This window comes from Carettochelys insculpta, chromosome 2 (genome assembly GCF_033958435.1).
Source record: "Carettochelys insculpta isolate YL-2023 chromosome 2, ASM3395843v1, whole genome shotgun sequence".
Taxonomy (NCBI): Eukaryota; Metazoa; Chordata; order Testudines; family Carettochelyidae; genus Carettochelys; species Carettochelys insculpta.
Genome location: NC_134138.1, coordinates 213,991,962 through 214,011,891, shown reverse-complemented (window position 1 = coordinate 214,011,891; position 19,930 = coordinate 213,991,962). Strand labels below are relative to the sequence as shown.

Sequence of the window (19,930 nt, the reverse complement as noted above, 5' to 3'; positions counted from 1 at the left end):
AGACAAAAAGGGAGTGAATTACAGTAATTAGTCTGCATATGATGATGGGAATTGTATGCCTAGTTAGACACATGGACAGGCTGGGGGCATCTCAAATAATTCAGAGGTAGTAATAGATACTATGAGCCACATTGAGAGCAGCCTTGCCTGATGCCTAAATTCTGCACCTGTCCCACGAGTAGCGATTTCATCCTCTCTTAATTGGACAACAAATTCTACCTCTGAATTCTTTTAACTATTTCTCTGTGCCATAAACAGGACCATTGTTGCTCTGGATTAAGTTTAAACCAGTTTTCCTTTTTTTGCACGCAGATCTATGCCATCAAATACCATTTTATCATGATTTGATAGTAAATAACACTGAGAGTATTTACAGTGTGAATGGTGAGTATTGTTATGCGAGCCATATGAGAGGGATGCCTGGAGGAGTAGGATGGAATTTTGCTTTCTCCTGGGTTAGAGTTTCTGCAAAATGGCATGTAGGTGCCCCTCACCACTTGTTGAGCTCTTCCACCCAGGAATGTTTGCATTCGCTCTGGGTGTAGCTATACTTATTGATGTGCCTGTGCTGCCAAGATCACTCTTCTGGGGTTTAACTTTGCATGTCTAGTGGGGCTGCACTAAATTGAATGCTGAGGGTATCCCTATCAATTCTGATATGCCTCACAATCACGAGGAGTAAGGGAAATCAACAGGAGAGTTTCTCCCATAAACCTCCTGCTGCGGGGATGGTGGAGAAAATCGACCCAAGGTACCTTAACTTCAACTATACTATTCTTATAGCTGGAGTTGTGTATCCTAGGTCAAGTTTCTCCTCTAGCATAGACCTGCCCTGAGGAGTGAATTCATCTTCCTTCTATCAGGGCAAACAGTCTGACAGGTTTGACCTAATCACTGAGTACAGTTGTGTCTTGATCCTCACCGTGAGAAGATTGGTTTCAGAGACGTAGCTGTGTTTGTCTGTTTGTGGCCGCACCTTAAAGACTGACAGTAATCCTTGTTAGGCTGTAAGGTGCCACAAGAGTCCTTGTTGTTTTTCATGAGACCATGATCTACTATGTTGAGTAATGTTATCTTCAGACCACAAAATTGTCCCAGGTCAAGCAGTTTATAAACATTTATAGCCTCATTTATGTATAAACATATAATCTGATTTGCTTTGATTTTTCTAACTATTACAGCTAACATTCATCTATAAGCCGCAGGGCTGGAACAGTTTGTGTAGTGAGGTGGTGGTGGTGCTAAGAGACATTGAACTAAACTGAAAACCTTGTATATGATGGAAGCCACTTCAGATCGAAGGGTGCTGCCACAGGTTCTAGCAGCTATGTCTTTAAGTGTCTTTCCATTTATCCAAACTGTATCACTCAACAATTCACAGGCTTTCTTTTTCCCAGATCAATATGCTAGATAAACCAAAATATTAGCTAAACCTCTTTAATGGCTAAAGAAGTAAATGAAAAATAGTTCTTAATTAGTAATGCACATTTTGTTGTGTTCTGGGAAATCGAGAAAAAAATTAGGAAGCATACCATGGAGGTGGGTGTAAGATCAATACTAAAGTTCATGGGGCCAATTTCTCAGCTGGAACTGAGGGAAGGAGCGATAAAAATTTTGAGGAGTAAAGGGACTTTGTAGTACCCTGAGCACTTTGAAGTACCGTCGGGTTAGCTGTGGCTACATGCAAGCTGGCACTTTGAAGTTTAACACTTCGAAGTTGCCATGGGAGAAAATTAGCTTAATGAAGTGCAGCATATGCACCACAGCACTTCATTGATAATTTCCCGACACCCTACTTACCATGTGCCCTTCGAAGTTGGGAGCTAGTGTAGACACAGCCAGGGAAAATGAGTGTTTGTCTATAAGTTTAAATAAATTTCACTGTTTTCATATTAAAGTCTTCATATAATATGAAAATGATGACATTATGAAGTAGAAAGCTAGTTATGGTTTGGATTGCTCTAATATGTGCTCATCTTTTTGGTTTGAGAGCCCTTTAAATCTGGCGGTTTCTTCTACAAGAAATGAAGTGGGTTTATTTGATATTCCAGCCTAGTGGACTTCATAAGCAATATATCTGAAATGTGTTGAAGATTATTATCCCAGCAACAACCATGATAATTGCGAGGTTTTCTCTCTTTTAAAAACAAAGTAGTTAAAAGTGGCATACTTTAGTTAATTATTAACATTTTAAGAAAGCAGTTTTTTCATGAAGGTATAGAAAATGTGCATATTTATAAATAGACATGGAGAGTGAGCTGTTAAAATGTAATTTAATTACATTAGCATAACTCGAGTGGGAGTTTAGTAAATACCAAATGCTTTAATTAGCGCTCATGTTTTTATTTAGAAGATTAATGATATGCCCCTACATGACTGTGTTAACCTTTACAACCTGAGCTAAAATATGCAAATCTGTTAGGTCAGGGTGCAGCTGGTTTGCCAAGTGGGTATGGCAGACTGTCCCTGGCTGCTGAGGGTTGGGCTATTTAGATGAGTCTGGTACAGCCTCACTGCTTTAGTGCAGGTAGTAGAGGATCATGCTTTTAAAGCTTGAAGTCTGAGGTTTGGTTCCCACTGCCAACAACTTTTCTGGGGGCCTCACGTAATGCTTGTGGTAAGTTAAACCATTAACTTTTGTCTCCTGTGCTTGTCTCTTCTTTGCATCAATAGATGATAATTTTAGTCTTACATGCAGTTGCATTTTTTCTGTTCTGAATTTTTTATTGCTGTTGCAGTTTCTGGAAAACTTGTAAATCACATGTTGGATTGAATGTAAGACAATTAATTGAATCATTCATATTGGGACCATCAGATCCAAATATATCCAAGTCCAGTCTGAGTCACATACGTTTATTGGCCTGTTATTTATTTAATGCATTAACAAATGGGTTTAAACACTGATCTGAAATCAAATGATAATTTATTGTATTATCCCAACCTATGTAAATACTGTTTGAACTCCCTTTGTAGCTGACACAGTCCAGTTAATTACTTTAAATACATTTGTGAGTGACAGAGCTATATAAAATTAGTAAGAAATTGTCAGATTTAATAATTTGTAAAAATGGTCTTGAGTCCATAAGTGATGAAAGTGATATTCTTCTCTCAGATCATGAACTGTATTATAAAGGAGTGTGCAGTTTTCTTGAGAAGGAAATTTGAATATTGCTGACAAACCGTGGTCTCTCTGCAGAAGACATATGACAGTTTGAGTGGCCAATTGATTGATTTTTTTTTTCCTTTATTCTAGATGCTGAAGAATACCAGCCTCCAATATGGAAATCCTACTGTGAGTATATCAGAAATCACAATTAATATAAAAAATCATCTTAAAAGAACTTCTATTTCTTTAAAACAATTACGTAAGTGCATTCAACTCTGGAGAAAGTGGCTGCATTGGCAACTGAAGTTTTCTGTTTGTTCAGATAGCAGATACAATATGGTTGCAGTATTGCAAACTGCTGCACGCTCCCTCAGGCTAGTGTAGACTGCAGGTTTCTGTTGACAGAGCACATGTTCAAACTGCAGATCTGTTAGAAGAGATCTGCCAGTTGGGAGCGTTCTGTCAACATTCCTCTATGCCTCGTTCCACAGTCGTGCTGTGATGGCAGCGGGCTGGACTCAATGGCCTCTCAAGGTCCCTTCCAGACCTATGAGACAGAAGACAGAGAGGGGAGTTTTCCGATATTTGGCCCTATGTAGATGGGCCAAGTGTTGGAAGAGCTTCTCCAGACAGAACTGTCAGCAAAAGATACGCAAATGCATTGTGCAATTTGGGTATCTTTGGCTGACAGTTCTCAGCAATCTAGGCACAGCCGCACAGATGTGAAATTCTATAAAGGCTGTTTCTGTGGGTGACAGACCAGTTCAATTCTCCCTATCAGTTCTGATTTGTTTTCCTTGCTGAGACTGCCAAAAAGGATTCCTGCTATGGTAGTGAGTTTTCCTCTGTGAGCTCTTCTTCAGTCTGAATTAGACTGAGTGCATCAATATTTTTATACTGGCCACAAAGCTGCATTCAGGTGATCATTGTTTTTGAGTCCTAGCAATTTTAGATGGTTTTAAAGTGGTTTTAGAAGTAAAAGGCCCAGTGTCTTCTGGGTCATCCAGTTCTCCCACTAGAATGTCATTTATGTGAAGTTTAATGCAGAAATATGTTGTTGTGTGCTTTTATTCCACATACTATGGTGTAGCATTGAGCTGAGACAAAAGCAGTTGGTATTCAAAACCTTGATTAAAATTTGACTGTAAAATTAATCTTTTATTTTATTTTAAAACCACTGTAAATTTTAATGAAACAATAGTGGTGGTGTTAATTACTACATCATTATCAAAAACAAAATGCACAACAGCACAAAGCCATGAAGTTGTGTTTATTCAAGGCACTTGATTTACCAATGTATTTAAGTATGCTCATAACTGTAGGCACACAAGTAACCTCATTGACTTCGCTGACTTCAGAGATGTCTCCTTAGAATCTAAGTTCTGTGCCTGAATGATGTTGGAAAATAAGAGTTGTAGACCTGTTAGCTCCAGGGTATTAGAGAGGCAAAGAGAGTGAAAGTAATACCTTTACTGGTCCAGCTTCTGTTGGTGAGAGAGAAACATGTTTTTGAGCTTCTACAAAGGGCTGTGTGCGGCTCAAAAGCTTGTCTTTCTCATCAACATAAAGTAAAAAAGCAATCCTGTAGCACATTAAAGACTAACAATATAACTTATTAGGTAATGAGCTTTCGTTGAACAGACCGACTTCTTCAGATCTGGAAAATCATGATAAATGGTAACTGAAACTAAGAGAATTTAACAGAAAGATAGAAAAAATGAAATAAAAATGAAGCAGCTAAATAGGACAGGGAGGGTATGGAAAGGAGGAAGAATAATCGTTACTGGAAGTGTCTATTACGTTAATTGGGCGTCCTGGTATCACTGCAAATATCAAAGGTGGGAAAACTGTCCTTGTAATGTGTAACATAATTGATATCTTTATTGAGCCTGAGGTGAAAAGTGTCAAATTTGATAATGAACTCCAATTCAGATGTCCGCCTGTATAATCTGGTGTGGAGGTCTTTCTTTCAGAATGCAGACTTTTAAGTTTAAGTTCAAAACATGTTAGAAGTCTGAATTGGAGTTGTCAGTTTTCATTTAATTTTTTTTCTATCTTTCTGTTAAATTCTCTTCATCTCAGTTATCATTTTTCAGGATTTTCCAGATCTGAAGGCATGGGTCTGTCCCACAAAAGCTCATCACCTAATAAATTATTTTGTTAGTCTTTAAAGTGCTACAGGACTGCTTTTTTGCGTTGTGAAGATAGAATTGTAAGATTATTGCTGAGAATAGCTCTCCTACATGTACAGATTTTTTTGGCTGCTGCATTATTTTTTCTCAGAAAAATGAATTTCATTCTAGCTTAATAGAAACTGACAATGTGATAAATTTAAGTCTCATCAAGATTATATTCACTTCAGTGGAGCTAATTTATGCACTCAAAGTTGTGCACGCGCTTTGTCACCTTCTGAATAGAAGCCTGTGTTTGCTACTTCCCCTTCTAATAAAGCTATACTGAATTTTATTTTTTTCAGGTACAAAATACTTCCTTTTTAAAAAAAAAAAATGGCAAAAGTAACAATTTTGGGGCAGGTGGCTTGATTGTACTTTGTAAAGAAGTTCTTTTAATCAGTGTTTTTAGAGTGAAATCCTGGTCTTATAGAAGTCAGTGGAAAACTCCCATCTACTTCAGTGATCTCAGGTGTTTTGGTGAGTGTGATACAGCTATTTTATGGAAGAGTCTGGGACAGAGCATTAGCTTTTCATATTGTCCTGTAGTTGTATTACTTGTCTTGAGTTGATCAGATTAGTACAGTGCAGTGAAGATTTTTTTCTTAGTTTTGTATTCATGAAACTGACCATGGAAAACTTCTAAACAAACCAATCTAATTTCCAGAGCATGATAAATACATTATTCAAATATATTTAGGATCCAATTTTGTGGCTGACAAAAAAGTCATCTCAGTATCTAAACTTCATGTCTGAATTACTCTGGAAAAATTAACACATTCCCAACTTGCATTGTATTTAAACACATTTTATAGAAGTTTAAAATTACCAAGTTTACTGTTGAGACTACATCTCTGTAGGCGTATGTTTTTCACTCTAGTCATGGTTTCTTTGAGGAAAAACTACTACTTTATTCCTTTCAAGAAACTGACAATAAATAAATATTGGAAAGATTATAACCAGTGGCTGCATTAATCTACGACGTGGTCTACCAGGGTGTCACATTATCGTTGTTGTTTAAAGTACTGTATGTATTTCTCTTGAAGTATTCCTTTATATTGATCATTATTAAAGTATTTTAATTTTTCCCTTTATTCAATTTGTTGGAATAGTGCTAGAATGTCCTCTATGCAATTTTTAGTTCAAAACACCTTTAATTACTTAGGCAACGTTGGTAAGGTAATATTGGATCACAATCTGTTGGTAGGTGTAATCTACAGAAATTTGTGAAATTCAGAGGCTTTTACCTTCCACTACCAGAAGCTGGTCAAGTAAAAGATATTACCTTCCACACCTTGTCCCTCATTCCCCAGGACCAACATAGTTGCAATCACACTGCATGTAACATTTAATTCCTGTGTAAAGTTAGAAGCGTTATGTTATCTTTTCATATTTGTTGATATAGTAATCACACTCCTAATCCTGCAGTCTGCACCATACTGTCTCCATATCTAGACAGAGCTCCATTCAGATTAACAGCGGTCAATTTGTGTGGAGAAGCTTTCAGCTTCCAAGCCATACTCAATGGTACAGCCTAAAAAGAATGTTTTTGACAATATCTGGAGTCAAAGCTGTGCAGGTCTGTTACAGAGAGGATGTCTGTCTCTAATGTCTGATACGTCTTCAGTCAGCGATTCCACTGTCAGGAAGTGCACCAGAGGCACACTGAATACATTTCAGAGATTATCAGTTTTTTTTAGGCCCTGTTTCTTCCGGAGAGGACAAGTGACCATTACTTTTTGATATTACTAGTGGGAGCCCTTGTACTAGTTAGAAAATAGCTAGTAGTCTGTTTCTACAAACAACGAGCTGCATTTTGGATTACATTTCTACCTCAGCAATCCATCAATAAGTAAACATTTTTCCAACCACCGAATTGTGTGTGTTCTATTAAAAGGTGTCTTTTCCTCTTCTGTCATTACCGAAGGAAGATGAGAACTGTAGTGTAAGCTAAACTAGTCTCTATGCTCTGAGTCATGTGTGTAGCAGACAGTTATAGTAATTCTAGGGTTTTGCTTCCTAGCAATACTGTCTATGTGTGCTTTGTCTTGGAGAGGAAGGGGACCACAAATGAGTTTGTTCTGCTTTTCACTGGTTCAAGATTGACGTGTTCTTAAGAGTATGACTACACTGTACTTAGACACCCATGGCTGACTCATGCCAGTTGACTTGGGCTTGTGGGGCTTGAGCTAAAGGGCTGGTTTAACTATCATGTAAACATTCAGTCTCTCACTGCAGCACAAGTTCTGGGTCCCTCCCACCTTCAGTTTACTAGAATCCAAGATCTAAACTGAGCCCAAACATCTGCAGTACAGTTTAACAGCTCCTGAGCCTGAGCCAACGGACATGGCCAAGCCACAGGTTTTAACTGCAGTGGAGACACAACTTTCATTTGGGGGTCTTTCATTCAGATTTGCTCTGTGACTAGTTTCAGCATTTGGAAAGGTTATTCTTGTTGCGCTGGTATTCACTACAGAAAATGAAGAGGGTATATCTTAGCACCAGCAGACCCTAGTGGTCAGCTCCCTATGCAAGTCTTATTTCCTACCCCCTGTCCAGCTGGAAATGGTGGAGGAATGAGGCAGAACAGCTGAGTCAAGGCTTAGTCAAAAAACCAAGGCCCTCTTTCTGCTGTGTTCTTAAACAGGTGACTGTGGTCCTGTCTAGACTACCACTTACGTTGGCAAAGTTTATGTCACTGAGGAATGTGAAAAACCACTCCCTTTGCAAAATTTATGCACAAAGTTCAGCGGTGTATATGCGTAGTTCCCCACCCATCCTGGATGGGGAGGAGATAAAAAGGCATCTTACTTGCTCCACTGACCACATGCCAATGGCCTGCTCAGTGCTCTGTGCTGCTGCCCTATGGGTCACACTCACTCCTCTCTGTCGCTTCCCTGCTGGCTGTCCCTAACCATCCACTGCTATCCACCTCTTGGCTGTGACTTCTGCCCATGGTTCTTAAGTGATTTCAGCTCTTCGGAAGCAGTGTAGAAGAAACAGAAAGAGGCTCTTAATGATGCCTATTCAGCTCTGTTCTTTAAACAGGCCAGTGGAACAGGCCATATCAGTCCAGGCAGGTAAGGGTATGTAGCCTGCTGACCAGAGTAACCTTCCTTCATCCCCCTCTTGCTCTCCTAGAGCTCTGAAGGTCAAGCTTTGCATGGCTGGGGTCTTCCTGCTAACTGTATCCTGACAACATCACAAACATTGATAACCATATTTCAGCTATCTGTGCATTTAGTACAAACACAGCTGGTGTTGAGACACAAATTAAGTGTCTTATAATGCACAAAATACCACTCCATCTGCTGAATAGCTAAGAAATCTGAGCAAAGCAGGAGAACACTGAATTCACACAGACACATTTAGGATCTCTTCCATCTCGCTGTAAGGGAAACATTCCTTCAGATCCTGCTTAGCCATGCACAGCTCAATAGGTCGGTCTTTAGTTCTTGGCACATTGCACAATTTAGAAGGCAGCTGGAAATCCATCACCTTTTCCCTAACAGAAAGAGGGTGAATATAAGGTTTTCGAATACCACATGGGATTGGATCTACAAATATCAGAACCCACCTTTCCTGCAGACAGAAAAAACAGCCATGCCCGTGCTGAGCAATGAGAAATTTCAGTTTTTGGAGAAGCCCCTCCACTAGTGTGGGGAAGCCCAAGTAGAAAGAGGGAGAAACAAGAAAAAAATTGAGGATTTGGATTTCAAGGGAACAACTCTGTGCCACTGGAACTAACACCAGGCTGTCTCTGAGCTTCTTAAAGCCTCCTGGAAAACAAGGAAAGAAGGTGGGGGCAAAAGTCCTGAAGGCCAAGAGATTTCTTTACAGTTCATTTATATTATGTTTTTATATGCTCTGACTTTTTGTTGATTTCACTTAAGGCACCGTTGCCTGTATCAAGGAGTGAGTTAAACCATTCGATTTAGGGTTTTGCCCAAGGAAGGAGCATACTTGACCACTGACACCATCATTTTGTTGCTTAGCCACAACAGGTTTCACAGCAGTCTTGAAAAGAGACTCTGGAGTTTCCCTTTAGTCATTCTAAAAGGCAGTTAAAGCCCTGTCCTCTATCCATGACAAAATAAGAGATGTGCATGCCCTCTAGTGACTGTACGCTCAAGCAAATGATCAGTTAATGTTTGTTAACCCTTAGAAGATGCTCAGATTGGCTGCAGTTGATACCAGTACCAGATACTCTCCACATACATTACAAAGTTATTGTTCAAGTGCATTCTTCAAAGCCATATTTTAGCTTAGCTGCATTTTAGACCTGTTTTTGTGACATCATGGTGCACTTCATCTGTGTTTGCTGGAACAAGGAGATGCTGCCAGTCTCTGGTAGTTCGTAAGTAACAATGAATCCACTTTTTCCAAGGCAAAAATAATATTGAATCGTTTTGTTCTCTTCGTCTTTTATTTAATCAAGGAGACTGTCTCTAACTTGCTTGTTAGCTCCAAAGGTAGAAGTAGACTGGGTCAAATGCAATCACATCTTGAATACTGTCACCAACAATTAGTTTTCTAGCATTTCAAGGCACCATATAAATTTCAAGATTCAAAAATAAATTTAAAATAATACCACCAACTAGCGGAGGGTTTTTTTTTCCCCCCAGAGTTCTGAGCACTGAGGCGCTCCTGCTAAAGGGAATGTGAACCATAGTGCTGAGTACTCAGCACTTTTCAAGAGGTAGTGAAGTCAATGGAAGCCTCTGGGTGCTTATTTCAGAAAATTGGTCACTTCATCAACCATCTAAATATGTTCATAGGAGCTAAGCTGCAGGCCCACATTTTGTAAAATCTCAGCCATAGTATTTTACTACCATTTGTATCACATCTGTAGACTTAAAAATAATTAGTATTTGGTATGTGAATAAGACTGAACATCTGTAGAGCAGGACACAGCTTGTGATATCACTGATTATGTTCACTCTTCTTCACATCAGCTTCTCTTTATTTCTCAGATGCTGTCCTCAGTCACTGACCCCACCAGCCTCTTTCTCCAGCAGCTCCTCAGGGTTGTCTTGCTGTCAATTTAAAATTAATCTGGTCAAAACTGAACTCCATATCTTTCCTCAGAAATTTTTCCAGTTTGCAACATGTCTTTGCTGTTAAATTCACATGCTTGCAGGCCCACCAGCTGGAGGGGAGGTAGGCAGTTGCCCTGCAGCCTGGTGATTTAAAGGGGCCAGGGCTCTCAGCGGTGATCTCACCTTTTAAACTGCTGGTGGAACGCTGCTTTGCACGCTCCAGAAGGCTCTGAGCATGGCGGGAGGGGCTAATGTCACAGTCCAGGCAGTGCCAATTGCTGTCTGCCTCTGGCCGCACCCCTTCTGCTTGAGACCTTGCCGCTTTCCAGAGGTGTGAAGCAGCCCCACCACCCCTCATACCTTGCCCTCTCGGGGGGGGGAGCGGAGCACTGAAGCTGTTAGCCCCCCTGCTTGCTTGCCAAATCATTCAGGGGTGTGACCTGTGGCCATTTGCTAATACCTCTTTGAAGGGAGTGCTCTGTCCCCTGCTGGAATGGTGCCGCCTCCTGGGGCCAAGAGCTGACCAGCCAAAACTCTTCCTTCAGTTACACTCTGTATCTGGCTGTTTGCAGCCTCACTCTCCCTGCAGGTGCTGCTGCTGCTGCTTCTGCCCCTCTAGCCAGAACACTCAGTGCTCCCTTCTTCTGTTGTCAGGTCCTTTGAATTACCTTCTTTTCCGGAACAAGAAGTCCTGTGGCACTTCATAGACTAACAGACATTTTGGAGCATAAGCTTTCATGGGCCAAGACCCGCTTTGTCAGATGCACGAGGGGGAGCATCTTTTCAGGGAGCATCCACCAGCCATCACACTTGGTGCTTTGATTCTGTCACATCTACAGTGATCCAGGTGCTCTTCCAGTTCATTGCTCTCTGTCCCTGTTACTTCTACAGTGATAGGCAGGGGAGCCAGGGTGTGCCCCCAGCTGTGGGTTTCAGCCCAGAGATGCTACAACACACAGCCAAAGTCTGTTCCTTCCCAAAATTAACTCTTCCTCCTTGCTCTCCTGAGGGTATGCCGTTCCTTGATACTCTCTCCATGAGTTTTCTCCAGTGTTCTCTGTTAAACAGAGGTGACTACAAACTTCTCAGCTGCCTTTGCTGCCACCAGTTTCCTGGCTTTTTACTAGCCTGCCTACTTCTGCTCAGGTGAACTTCCTCCTTATTCTGGCTCTACTCTTAACTTTTATTCACCTGCAGTGCAGCCTAATTGGCTGATTGGGCCATGTGGCATGGTCAGTCCTATCAGAGCCAGTATGGGACATGAACCTCACTGTGCTCTTCATCACCTAGAAAATAATGCATTCCTTGCTCCTCTGAAGTGCAGATCACCCTCAGTAGCAGCTGCTGGATAGTGTCCAGTGTAGTACCCAATGGGAAGACAGTTCAGAACTCTGGTTCGGACTTTGGAAAAAAATTTATCTCAAAAGTGACCGGACATGCAGAGCGTAGCCAAATCAGGCAAAAAAGGCAAAAAGAAAATTAAAAACACTTCTGTGCTAGACGTCGCTAAGAGAACTGCCAGATTAGGTCCTGGTGATTGTGCACATGTCCAACTGGTTAGAGAACACCAGTTGCCACAAGGGAAAGGAATTCATTGCCCAGATCATATGGGATTGAAACTGATGATGGAGATTTCAACAGAAACCACGGACATTTGTTTGTTTCTCAGAATGAACGCTCAATGGAGCAAACGCTATATAGGGCAAATGTAGAACAAGAAGAGAGCTAAACAGATGCCAAACTGGCTGCAGCCATTTCTTGCAATAAGTGGACAACCAGATGACCAAGTTGTTATACATTTTGGGTCTTGAATAGAAAAAAAAATCCAGACACACTTAATATAATATTGATACACACTCACCTTTAAGGGTAGCATGTCAGTGTGAAATTTTTTAAATGGGAGAAAGGTAAAACTAAATGGAGGTGTGATGGAATGCTAAAGCTGTATTACAGCGTACACCCCCTAGGTGGCACCATCTGCAGCATAATTTACCTGTGGTGACAACAGCCATGTTTGGCAGTGCATTTAAAGTATCTTCAGAGAGAACAGATCTCTTCAACTGCTCTCTATGATGGAAGCTCTGTAGCCAGTCCATCTCTGGTATAGAAGCCTTGCTTGTACAGCAGCCCTGTAACCTGCCGTGAACAAAGAGTACATGAAAACATCAAAGCTGATTCAAAATAATTATTTGCATGTTCAAGCTGACTTAATGCTTCTTCGTCCATGACATTTCTAAGATCAGACCTCCTTTTTCCTTCCTACCCAGGTACAACTTTTCCAGACTTTTATCTGACTCAATGCTTTCAGAAAACCACACTTCCCCTTTCTATGCTGTACAGAACACAATTACTGAAGTAATTTCTTGCTTTTCATTCTGACTGAATCTCTCCACTGATTATTCTCACTGTACTATATCAACCTGAAGCTCCTTATTTGTCTTCCAGGGCTTCCCATCACTCTGTACCTCTCGACTGTAATTATCCTCCTTGAACTGTGTTGCTGCATCCCCTTCTCTTTCCCTTCTGCTCTGCCAGTGTTGTCAGCTTGAAATCCCTATTAGTCTGCTTCATCCTAGCCACTTCCAAATTGCTTCCCATACATAGAACACCTTTGCTGAGCTGTTCTGCAAAACCATTACTTTGTCGTCATTTAATCGTTTCCAGAAGATACACTTCTCCCACCGTAGGAACAAGAAAGAAACTTTGTAGGTCATATTATAATTTTATTCATTTATTTGTTTTCTTTGTGTGGCCAATTTATTTTTTTCTTTTGGAGTTGAAAAATGGAATTTGATCCAAGACTAAATTTGTGTTTGAAAAAAAGTTTATTGGGGGTGGGGGGCAAAAACACTGAAATGAAAAGCTTTGAAAAAATTGGGGTTTTTTTCCCAGTATGAAATAGTAGAAAAATATTTTATATTCTTTTAATATTTTATTTTGCATATGCCCCTTCCTTTTTCTACTGGAGGAAAAAAGAATCCCTGTTATTTCCCTTTTGCCTACATTTTAAATGCCTCAATTGCCTCTGTCTTTTTAGACTGTGTTCTCTTCTTTTTAGAGCTGTGCCTTTTATATTTGGGATTAGTGCATTGTGGATGCTAACACGAATTACATTTTAGTATTTGTTAAATAAAGTCTGATATTCAAACTTGACTTATTCCAAATCACTTCTCACAATATCAGCATACAATTTTTAGACACTTAAAGATTTTATGTTTGACTATTGGTTGTATGTAGTGCTCAGTAATGTTTTCCCGTATGAAGTTAAATGTCATGTCATTTTAAAATGTTCTTAAACTCCCATAAGGCCTTGATTCAATAAGGAATTTATGCATGCTCATAACTTCAAGCACTTGAATAGTTCCAGTTGAAATCAATGGGACAGTTTACACAAGTATTTATAGTTAAGAACAAATTGCGTGCTGAATCAACGCCATCTCCAACTCCAAGTACTCAAAATCGTGAGGTGTTTTTTTCCAGAAAATACAGTTTGGGTTCATTGTTATTTTGTTTAGCATTAAGTCTTTTGGGTATGTTGGGGCGGCCCACAGTTTTTCATGTTACACTGTGCAGCCAAGAGGGTTGCAAAATAGCTTTTTTGTCTTTTTAAATGAGCTGACATCCTTACTTGTTCATATGACTCACAAAGCTTGGTAAAAAGTCTTTGATTATGAGACTTACGAAAATATTATCGGCACTTGAAGCTTTGAATCAGGCAGGTCATATATATTAATTCATAATATTGGTTAGATATTCAGGCCAGATTTTCCCCCAGAGCATATATAGGTGACAGGAAATCCTGTAAATTTCTCCTTTTCCTTCTCATTGTCCAATCGGAGAGGGGATAGGGTTCTTCATCCCCTGCTTCAGAATTAGCAGGTGTCATAACACTTGCATTTTCCTAAAGATTAGCAAAGAAGTCAGACAAGTTACAAGTGGCAGAGGGGTCTGTGTGGAAGTCCAGTACTTCCACTCTTCGCAGGTTTCTTCACCTCTCTTCATACATTCATTCTAAAGGGTGATCCATGGCAAAAAGGGGCTCTGAAGAAGAGGTAATACAACCACCATCCATATTAACTGTTCAATAGATACTCAACTGTTTTACTAGGATGAGGGAAGTTCCCCGTCACTTGTATTTTTCTCATAATCTGACATCTAGCTAATCTACAGTCCATTGGGATCTTGGACAGGAGATCACAATACTATAGAGATAGGATGACCATCTCCCATCTATGTGTGTATAGATATCAACACACTTAGGGCCACTGTCCAAGGGAGCAAGCCAAACTTTGGAATTTTTACTGGAACTGAGAAAAGAAGCCTTCTGCTTGCATTGTAATTGATTGGTGTCAGTATGTGTCAACCTACTTTCACTACTTGTGGAACAGGAAGGGGAAGGAAGGAACCTCTTTAAATACGTGAGGGTGGTGTGGAGGCAGCTGCAAGGAACACTGGGAGAATCAAGACACAAATTTCATTGCTGTCCCTTGTCCTTAAAACAAATTTCGCTTGGGGAACTCTTTGGATGAGAAATATTTGAGGATCTCGAGTAGCACATTAAAAAGACAGTGGGAAAATGTTAACATGTACATGCATAAATAGTTACCACTCATGTCTTCAGTGTGCATTGATAAGATTCTACTGAATTCTTTTGGTAGGTTTGTTGCAGTTTTTTCCTCACCAATTTGAAGACACTGGAATTTTATTAAAAAATCTTATCGTTGAGCTTGTCTGTAATTCTGTACGCAACAGAGGAGTTTTATCATGAAACATTGAGAAGGATTTGTTGTATGTAGTCTTCCAAGCAAAGCATGGAAAAACACAATGCCTGCAACACTACAAAACTGTTGGGAATAGATGAATTAAAATAAATAAATGTTACCAGTACACAATTCCATAACTAATTTCCATATAAATGATTTAGCTTTCATGTGTTCTAAAATTGTCTTTGAACTCTACTGTTTTTCTATATTTTTGCATCTTCTCTGAAGCATCTGACTAAAAATATCTGAATAAAAGTTTGTGTATGTTGCAATCCTCTAATTATTATTGCATTTTTATTTTTGACAGTGTATCAGTTGCAGCAGGAGGCACCACGTCCCAAGAGAATAATTTGTCATCGGGAGGTCAGTTCTTCCTTTACAGTGTCGTGTTAAACCTGAATTGTTAGTAGTGTATTCATATTGGAAATCTTTCCTTTGTACTAAGAGCAACCATCTGTTTACATTCTTAACGTACTATGAAACATATATTTTGTGTAATTGTTTTCAGAATATACAGCGGGTCTTTAAAATTGGGTTAATGGTTGTCAAATCAGCACCATATGGGAATACACGATGTAACCATTACAGAGCCCCCTTTCCTTGTGGAGATGATAACTGTATGACTGTACTCTGGGCAATGCCTAAATGATGTGTTTCCCTTTCTTCATAGTGGAGAAGGTTAATATACAGCTACATATTTAAAGATATGGAATATGTCTTCACTCAATTTGTGCAGTGTTCATAAAATGAACTTTTTCAGGAAAGGAAGCTTACCTATCAGATGTTACCAAGAGCATTCCAGCTAAAATATTGAATTAATAGCATTAGAGCTTTATTCTGGCACATCATGGGATCCTTAAAATGTGCAGAATGTAAGAAATTTTTGGTGCTGAAAAAGACTGCTGAATCAACTTTCCTACTTGTCTGCTTTTATGTTTTGCCATTCATCTATCTTAGTTTATCTAGTTGTCTTTTGAACATGGTAATACTCCTTCCTTCACTACTGTGTCTTAGTAATTATAAAAATAGAATACAGTAAGTATATAGTGATTTCTCCAGTCAATAAGATTTTGTTGGTTTTGGCTTCTAACATGTCAGGTCAAAGGTGCTGCAAACTCTTACAACACGTATAGTTACAATAATAAATATTATTATTATTATTTCTAGTAATACTGAGTTCTCAGTTGTATAAGTTTTATACAGGGCTCAAATGCAATTCAAATATACAAGATGTGATATGACTTTCCTCTGGCCCTGAATATACAAGAAATTAATGTATACAAATTTATAAGTGTGATGTGCCCAAATTTCTTAATTATCTGCTTTGCCATCCACCCCATGCTATTGTCTGTTTAAGTAGCTGCTATCAATGTAGTATCTGAGTGCTCTTCATACATTGAAACATTTATCCTCACAGCACTTCTGTGGTACAGGGAAATGTGGTCCATTGGCACAGCCAGATCAAGTGACTTTCCCAGCTTCTGCATCAGAGCCAGGGATTGAATGCAGCTTTCGCTGATTCTCAGCCCAGTGCCTTAACCATAAATCCAAGCTTTTACATATTCTCTCAAAGATGTCAGCTAGCAATTTTCCAAGAGCAGGTCAAAACCTTGGCATGAGAAGAAAAACCTTCATGCTCTATCAGCAGGGCATGTACTCAAGCCAAGCATATGATATATAAAAGAATCAAGCAAAATGCTAGTGTGGTTAAAGTCTGTTTCACCCTGTATCTGTTAAAAATGCTGCTCAGAAAAAGATATGTACTTAGTGACCCTCTGGGACTCCGGTTCATATAGGCCAAATGACTTCAATAGAGCTTTTCTATCTTTTCTATTTTCCCATACCAAACGGATGGTAGCTAGTGTTCCATGGCTATAGCAGTTTTCCAAAGGAGAGCCTATTAAGATATTTATTCAGTGAAAATCCAGATAATCAGATCTTCCATAACTATGCAATACCATATGTTCAAAAGAGCCATATGTAATAGGCATGGAAGAGTATCAGTCACTCCTCACTTCTGCCTTATCTACACTCACTCCATTGTAGGTGGAAGAAATACAACTTAATCAAGAAGCACAGCAATTAAATGGATACTGCTGATGGGGTAAATGTGTAGGCAGATAGGCCAATCAAGAACTCTTCAGTAACATACTGTCCTGAACATAGTGCTTTGTCTTTGTAGCTGGTGCCTTTTTTTTTTTTTGATAGGTAAGGCATGTATTATACAGTCTCTCAAATTCCAGTGTACATCTTGCTCCTTGCAATCCTTCAGAGGTGTTTATACTGCCCCACCAAGACTGCAGTGACCTCCTGACCCTGTTGCACATGGCACCTGCAGAGGTGTAATATCATGTTCCCCATGGCTATGAAGGACTGGGAGTCCTCTGTAACAATGCTTGGAGCCCTCCCCAGACAGGAACTGTTCAGCAGAGGGTTGGGCTCCTCCACAGCTTCTTATCCTTTTCCTCACAGTCCTGGCAAGGGGGTCTCTGGCTTTCCTCTGCCTATTGTGCCTGGTGACGTCCAATGTCACCTGCTCCATGGCTGTACAGGAGTCTTTTACCGTTCCACTGTCATGGCCCCTCACTCATCCCTGATGTTGGGAGGGAGCCCTCTACAGCCCTGCTGTCCAAGCCAGCCTTAATTGCAGCAATCTTGCTACAGCCTCACCAAGCTGTGGTTACCACAGCAGTACCTCAAGTGACTCCATGGTGTGGTAAGATGCCATGCTAACAAGGCAGCATCCTAAGGTACTATTATTACCTGTACCTTGATTTGAGTCTCATCTACATTTTCTGGTGTTGTGTTTTCCCTAATGGGATGAAGAGAAATTGAGTACCATGAAAAATTTAAATGAAATCACAAGCGCTTCTCTTGGAATTATGTTTTTAATATGTATGTGCTTAATTGCCCTTTAAAAATCTGTATGAGTTATCTTCTGAATTCTTTGGTTAGGCTGTGTGTCACTTGTCTTGGCCAATGAGCTGCTACTGCTGTCTTGGATGTTAAGCCCTGTTGTAATTCTTTCCTCATTATGTTAAACAGCCACAGTCCGCCTCCCTGGTCTTACGTTCACCGTAATACCTCTCTCTGTCTTCACAGTGCTCCTCTAGTCATTTCTCCTTATGCTTCCTGGCTTCTTTCCTTACCTCATTGCATTTTACCTTGTATTGCTGTTCCCCCATCTCAGAAACATCTCTTCTGATCTTCAACACACTCTTCTCTTGAACCAACTTCAGTGTCTCCTGGGTAATCCACTTGTTGATCATTTCTTTCTCTGGAACAGTCTGCTCAATTGCCTCTTCTATAGCGATGGCTATCCCTGCGACTCTTATCTAGGTCTTTCTCTGTGGCGATATTCTTAATCTTCTCTTTGAATGCTGCTCTGCATGCATTGTTTCTTCCTCACATAGCCTCGCCACGCCTTTTCTTTTCTTAAACTATGTCTTACATTTTCTTTTGAGTTTTATCTTGATGTTTGCGATCACTAGACTGTGGTCTGAGTCTATATCTGCTCCTTGGAAAGTTAGGCAATACTGTATTGATGTTATCCATCTTCTTCTTATCAAAATCATGTCTATCATGTTCTCGGACTTCCCGTCATTCGATCACTACAGCCACTTCCTACAGTCCTTTTGTTGGAATCTTGTGTTGCAGATCACCATCTCGTGCTCTGTAGCATACTCTAGCAGTTTCTCACCTCGTTTTTCTTTCTTCATAACTAAACCTCCCCATGACTCTCTCCCAACCTTTATTTGTTCCAACCTTCACATTCCAATCTCCTCCGATGATCAACACTTCTTTCTTCAGTATCTCCTCCACTGTCTATGTCAAGTCTTTATAGAATAGCCCAATCTCTTCCTCCGTACTGTCCAACGTGGGTGCATACACCTGAATGACTGAGAAGTTGAATGGTTTTGCTTTGAATCTCGCTACCATCTCTCTTGCACTCACCAGTTTGTATCCTAATAATGCACTTCTAGCTGTTTTGCTTGGAAGGAATCCATCTCCTGCTCCATGCTTTTGGTTTCCTGACCAAATGACTTCGCAACCACGTGTCTCCTGATGCCATCCAACGCATCTCTGCCAGTCCAAGTATATCACGTTGATGTCTCTCCATCTCCTTTCGAAGCAGCTCTAATTTTCCAGTTGCCCACAGTGTTTGCATGTTCCATGTTCCAATGGATAGCGTAGGTGCTACCTGTAATTTTCTTTTGGTAGCCAACTTATTGACCCACCCCGATCACTCGATTGGTATCGCGGATCTTGTTAAACTGGGTGACGTCGGAGACAGCATCTTTTATCATTTAGTTGTACTGGCATCAGATTTCATTCGTATTGTTGTTTGATGGTCAGTGCATTGACACACATCTGACCAACCCTCCTCCTTCATCCAGGCTTGGGACTGGCGTAGAGCTCGTAGAGGCTTCATTGCAGAGTTTACAGGGAGAAGATTGTGCAGCAATGGACGAGATATTGCACCAATCTATACAAAACACAGTTGGACCTGAGTGTTTCAGAGAGACTGACTGAAGAACTGAAAGCGATATCTCCACCAAGCATCGAAAGAGAGACCAATATTTTGAAGGAGGAAGTAGAAAAAGCAGTGAAATAACTAAAGAGCAACAAGAGCCCTGGAAATGATAATATCATGGGAGAAATGATCAAATATGGTGGAGAAAGCATGATTCAGGAAATACACCGACTGCATAATATAGCATGGAAAGAAGGGAAGGCACCTAAGGAATGAACAAGATCCGTGCTAGTTACAATACCCAAGAAAGGAAGTACATCGGCGTGCAAGAATGACAGAATGATTGCCCTAACGAGTCATCTTGGCAAGGTGCTGAT

The 19,930-nt window shown here is 40.2% G+C and overlaps 1 protein-coding gene across 1 annotated transcript in view; it reads left to right on the top strand.

The window, feature by feature from the left end:
• The window catches only part of CHN2 (chimerin 2), a 249,493-nt gene that overhangs the window by 96,456 nt on the left and 133,107 nt on the right, over positions 1–19,930 (top strand). Inside the window, exons 2-3 of the mRNA XM_074984560.1 lie at positions 3,254–3,292; positions 15,387–15,442. Of these exons, the coding sequence (XP_074840661.1) occupies positions 3,254–3,292; positions 15,387–15,442 (95 nt within the window). The remainder of the gene's footprint in view (positions 1–3,253; positions 3,293–15,386; positions 15,443–19,930) is intronic.